At 49.4% G+C, this 6,000-nt stretch overlaps 1 protein-coding gene across 2 annotated transcripts in view; it reads left to right on the top strand.

Moving 5' to 3' along the window:
* Positions 1 to 6,000, top strand: part of pcbp4 (poly(rC) binding protein 4) — a 50,636-nt gene that overhangs the window by 21,918 nt on the left and 22,718 nt on the right. For both annotated transcript variants that reach the window (XM_067978076.1, XM_067978075.1), the window contains exons 2-5: positions 3,003 to 3,141; positions 4,098 to 4,121; positions 4,223 to 4,255; positions 4,811 to 4,927. In XM_067978076.1, the coding sequence (XP_067834177.1) occupies positions 3,019 to 3,141; positions 4,098 to 4,121; positions 4,223 to 4,255; positions 4,811 to 4,927 (297 nt within the window). In that variant the 5' untranslated portion in view covers positions 3,003 to 3,018. The remainder of the gene's footprint in view (positions 1 to 3,002; positions 3,142 to 4,097; positions 4,122 to 4,222; positions 4,256 to 4,810; positions 4,928 to 6,000) is intronic.

The following is a 6,000-nucleotide window of genomic DNA, read 5'->3' as shown; positions in this document are numbered from 1 at the left end:
TTGGGCAATAAATGCCGGCCGTGCCAGCTGCGCCCATATCCAGAAAATGAATTTTAAATAAGACAGAAGACCAGCTAATCTGTTAAGTGATGTTGATTGAGTGATAAATATTTGGCCAGGACACTGGGAAGAACTTCCCTGCTCTTCTTCGAATAGTGCCATGCAATTTTTTTAAGTTCACAAAAGACGGCACCTCCGACAGTGCAGCACTCCCTCGGTACTGCGCTGGAGTGTCAGCCTGGATTATGTGCTCAAGTCTGTGGTGTGGGAATTGAACCCACACAACCTTCTGACTCAGAGGCGAGTGTGCTACCCACTGAGCCAAGCCAATGGTGGGAATGCTGTCAAATCTGTTTGGGTTGTCCATCACTTGGTGCAGATATATCTGGAAGTTTGATTTCAATATGAAGGGAACAGGGTTACCTCCCAGCGACCTGTCTGTCATCGGCCGTGTTAAAATAAGCTGGAGATTCTGGTAACGGGCAGTGTGCCGGACAGCTGAGAGAGATCAAAAGGCAGAAGGCCTGTCCAGCTGTTCCCAATGCTTGTACCGTCCCCTAAACTAACAGCCAGTGCTGTCTGAAACCTTAGGGCCTGGTTCGAAGTGTTAGACTAATGTTATTCTGGGCAGTGTAAACACTGATTAGTGACCCTGGGCATACACACGGGCCCTGTCTATACCTGTTTTTGGGAGTTTAATGGTCACGCCTGTCAGATTTAATAGAGGTGTTCAAATGATGAAGGGTTTTGATAGAGTCGATGGGGAGAAACTGTTTCCACTGGCAGGAGGTTGGTAATAATTGGCAAAAGAATCAGGAGAGGAGATTTTTTTTTTTGCGCAACGAGTTGTTATCGGGAATGCGCTGCCTGACAGGGTGTTGGAAGCAGATTCAGTAGTAACTTTCAAAAAGGAATTGGGTAAATACTTAATAAGTAAAAATTTACAGAGCTAAGGGGAATGCTGGCCTTTATATCTAGAGGACTGGAGTACAAGGGGGCAGAAGTTATGCTGCAGCTATACAAAACCCTGGTTAGACCGCACCTGGAGTACTGTGAGCAGTTCTGGGCACCGCACCTTCGGAAGGACATATTGGCCTTGGAGGGAGTGCAGCGTAGGTTTACTAGAATGATACCCGGACTTCAAGGGTTAAGTTACAAGGAGAGATTACACAAATTGGGGTTGCATTCTTTGGAGTTTCGAAGGTTAAGGGGTGATCTGATCGAAGTTTATAAGATATTAAGGGGAACAGATAGGGTGGATAGAGAGAAACTATTTCCGCTGGTTGGAGATTTTAGGAGTAGGGGGCACAGTCTAAAAATTAGAGCCAGACCTTTCAGGAGTGAGATTAGAAAACATTTCTACACACAAAGGGTGGTAGAAGTTTGGAACTCTCTTCCGCAAACGGCAATTGATACTAGCTCAATTGCTAAATTTAAATCTGAGATAGATAGTTTTTTGGCAGATAAAGGTATTAAGGGATATGGGCCAAAGGCAGGTATATGGAGTTAGATCACAGATCAGCCATGATCTTATCAAATGGTGGAGCAGGCACGAGGGGCTGAATGGCCTACTCCTGTTCCTATGTTCTTATGAGCAGGGGACTGGGACCGATTCGATGATTCCATCTATTTCTATGATCAGGATATTTTTCTTTTTGCATGCATGCAACAAAATGTGTATTGCCAGACTTCACCCAGCCATGTACGTGCTCCTTGGTGAGTCCATCAATTGGTTTGAGGACAGCAGCGAGGAAGGATATAGGCTTCACTCTCGTATAGGGGATACCTGGCCCAACACTTGTCATATTTGCTTCCCCCTTGTAGAGGTCAGAGGTGCAGGAGCAGAGCTGTAATTAAATTATTCAGGTTATTACCATGGACAACATTCAGTCAGTGCGAACAGGAGGAAAGTCAGGGATGAGTGAAGTCTATGCGGCCTGTGAAAGCCCATATGCTCCCCGCCCCCGCCCCACCCTGTACATTAGCTGTCTGTTTCGATACCCAGTTGTATTTTAATGGCCTTAATGTTTGTGTTTACTACCTAGCCAAAGGATTGTTCCAAACATGCCTCACTCTTTGGAGAAGCAAGGTTGGAGGAGGCTTGTGTGTAACATCAGCCTGTTGGGTTGAATGGCCTGCTCCTGTGCTGAAAATCTTTACGCTCAGTTTAGTCATTTTAAATTTGCACCCTTTGCTCCTAATTTCCTGACTTGATTTGAAATATTCTGGGATTGCTTCATTGATCCCATTTAATGCCTTACGTGAGTTCCAAGGTCCCCTTAACTCTTCTCTGGACTATAAAGCTTGAGTTTTCAAACCTTTTGCTCATTTACACGATGCTGGGACAATTGGAGCTTTCAAGAGTGAGAGTGATGGTTTTTTGTTGGGTGAGGGTATCGAGGGATATGGAGTTGAGGTACAGATCAGTCTTGATCACATTGAATGGCAGAGCGGGCTCGAGGGGCTGAATGGCCTCCTCCTGTTCCTACGGGGAAGGGGAGTGGGGGGGGGACAGTCTTGCTTCTCCGCTCACCTTTTCCAATAGTTGTCTGTTTTATATTTGTGCAGAGGTGACTAGAATTAAGCTACAGTTCAGCTAGTGAACTGCGAAGCTTTAGAATCACCTCTGGATGTTTGCACACTTATCCTTACCCAGAGATTTACCCACAACAGAGGAATGTGGGCAACACCCCCACCCCGGTGCAAATTAGGCGCCCTCTCCGGTGGACCCTGCAAATTCTGGTGGGTTCTGAACTGGTGGATTGGATGCAATACAGGCATGGACGCTGGCATCGCGACCCGAGGAATCTCCTCGTGCCAACATACGAGCATTGAAAGTGCCTGAGTTCACACACTCTTGGTTTCGGGATTTAGGGTGGGGGGGGGCAGGGAGAGTCGCCTTTCCAAACCCCCCTCCCCTCCCCTCCCCCTCTATTAATTCTGCTCCATTTGGATTTTTCATGTCCAGTGCCTTTTTTTAAGTCAATGTTGTCTCTCTTCAGATTACAGATTTTCTCCATGTTTAGTGACAGTTTGATGTCCGCTGACACTGAGGTGCAGACGACGATGGATCATTCCGACTATAGTTCCGATGGAGGGCTGCATGTTACGCTGACGCTCCGACTGCTCATGCATGGCAAGGTACATGACTGAGGAGCTGCCAAACACACCCAGAGTCCACAGGCACTCTTACCCCTATTTACCTTTAGCCCCCAACGCCATTCCTAGACTCCCCACCATCGTCACTGGGTGGGCACTTGATGTGGGCTCTGAATGCCTTTCATAAACCAGCCAAGAGCACTCCGTATCCAGGTCATGGGTGTGGTGGCATTGTGGGTGTTACTGGACTAGTAAAGCAGAGAGCAAGTGTTCAGATCCCACCATGGTAGTTTGAGAATTTCAATTCAATTTAAGAAATCTGGAAATACAAAGCTGGTACCAGGAAAGTGACTGAAGCTGTCGGATTGTCGTTAAAAACCCAACTGGTTTACTAATGTCCTTTACTGTCGTCCTTACCCAGTCAGGCCTATACGTGACTCCAGTCCCACACCAATGTGGTTGACTCTGAACTGCCTCTGAAGTGGCCTAGTGAGCTACTCCGTTGTATGAAAACCACTACCAGCGGCTCATGAAGAGGCAACGCCACCTTCTCGGGGACATCTAGGGATGGGCAGTAAATGCCAGCGATGCCCACATCCCGAGAATGAATTTTTTAAAAATCCTGATCACTGTGGCTCTGCCCTGCGCTCAGTCCCGGTCGCCATGCGTTCCCCCCCACCGGGGCTTGGTCCCGGTCGCCGCGCGTCCCCTCCCCCTGGGGCTTGGTCCCGGTCGCCGCGCGTCCCCTCCCCCTGGGGCTTGGTCCCGGTCGCCGCGCGTCCCCTCCCCCTGGGGCTTGGTCCCGGTCGCCGCGCGTCCCCTCCCCCTGGGGCTTGGTCCCGGTCGCCGCGCGTCCGTCCCCCCCCCCCCCCCCCCCCCCGAGGCTCGGTCCCGGTCGCCGCACAGAATCACAGACCCAAACCAGGGCAACTAGGGATGGGCCTCAGACATTGAATCTACAATCTGTTAACTGCTTTTCTCCTTCTTTCCCCTCACAGGAGGTTGGCAGTATCATTGGGAAGGTGAGTACCCATCTCCTCTACTATTACAGAGCAGATTAATTTCTTGCCCCCTTGGGCTATTTCAGTGATTTCATTTGTTGTTTAAATTCTTTATTTTTCAGAAAGGCGACACGATAAAGAGAATGCGGGAGGAGGTGAGTTGTCAGGTTTCCAGTCTTTGCATGTTCACTATAGTCACGGGGACTGGAGCCCCACTAATGGCCCAGGGCCACGCGGTCACGGATTGTGGTGGAATACAATTCTGCTGCCGCTGATGGTACCACAGCACCCAATGGATGCGCAGTTCTGGGCTGCTAGATCTGTCCTTTGGCCTGTCCCACATAGCGTGGTGGCAGTGCCACACAACACCATGGTGATGAGCCTTTCACAAGAACTGTGTGCTGGTCAATCCTGCCGGTGCTCCCATGGACAGACGTATCTGCAACAGGTACGTTGGTGGGGACAGGGCCAAGTAGGTTACCCCCATGTTCCCTCACCACCTGACGTAGACCCAGCCTAGTAGCTACGTCCTTCAGAACTTGGCCTCTAGCCCTAATCGAGGGGTTCGGGTGGTTTATATATAGAATAATGGATACCTGGGAGTGAGTTACAGGCTGGAGTCTAATCGAGGGGTTCGGGTGGTTTATCTAGAGATATTGCTCGCCTTTCTCTGTGTAACCAGGTAGTTGCTTTCTGTTTCCTTTCTTCAGAGCAGCGCCCGTATCAATGTGTCTGAGGGCTCCTGCCCCGAACGCATCATCACAATCACTGGTTCGATGGAGGCCGTCTTCAAAGCGTTCACGATGATCACAGGCAAACTCGAAGAGGTATGTGTCTCGAGAGACATGCAGCACGACCTGGGTCGGGGGGGGAAATGTGGGCTTGTCAGCTTCTCCAGGGAAACACTTGGGAATGAGAGCAAAGCGAGAAGCAGTTTGCACATGAAACGCACAAAATCCTTCAGTTCTCTCATTTTGATTCCTCTTTTCTCTCGAGGAATCTCACAAGGTGAACTACAGCTTTGAAAATGTCGCTGATTTCTTTTTTGTTGTTTGTGGTCAAAAGCTGAGGACTGCTGGTGCTTGTTTCTGCACTCATCCATATCGCAGGTACAGTCATGTCCCAGCACTCCAGGGCAGATACAGCATGGGTTTTATAGAGTAAAGCTCCCTCTACACTGTCCCATCAAACACTCCCAGGGCAGATACAGCACGGGTTAGATACAGAGTAAAGCTCCCTCTACACTGTCCCATCAAACACTCCCAGGGCAGATACAGCACGGGTTAGATACAGAGTAAAGCTCCCTCGACACTGTCCCATCAAATACTCCCAGGGCAGGTACAGCACGGGTTAGATACAGAGTAAAGCTCCCTCGACACTGTCCCATCAAACACTCCCAGGGCAGATACAGCACGGGTTCGATACAGAGTAAAGCTCCCTCTACACTGTCCCATCAAATACTCCCAGGGCAGATACAGCACGGGTTAGATACAGAGTAAAGCTCCCTCTACACTGTCCCATCAAACACTCCCAGGGCAGGTACAGCACGGGTTAGATACAGAGTAAAGCTCCTCACCTCAAAGCTCAGTTGGTTATGGCAGTGAATAGCTGACTTATATAGATTTGAAGGTCCGAGGTTTGATTCCTGGGCAGTTAGATGATCTCAGCTCTAATGACGAAAGGGGTACTACAGTTTGATTCACTGACCTACTTTGGCTCCCAGTCCCCCAGAGCCTCAAATTTAAAATTCTCATCTTTGTCCCTCCCTCCCTCTGTAACCTCCCCTGTGCTCTCTGTTCCTCTGACCCCCGTCTCTTCGCTCCACTGTTAGATGCTGTGCCTTTAACTGCCTAGGTTGCTCACTGTGGAATTCCCTCCTTAACTTCCTCTACAATGCTCC

Source organism: Heptranchias perlo, unplaced genomic scaffold (genome assembly GCF_035084215.1).
Source record: "Heptranchias perlo isolate sHepPer1 unplaced genomic scaffold, sHepPer1.hap1 HAP1_SCAFFOLD_219, whole genome shotgun sequence".
In the NCBI taxonomy this organism is placed as follows: domain Eukaryota; kingdom Metazoa; phylum Chordata; class Chondrichthyes; order Hexanchiformes; family Hexanchidae; genus Heptranchias; species Heptranchias perlo.
This window is presented reverse-complemented; position numbering and strand designations above follow the sequence as displayed.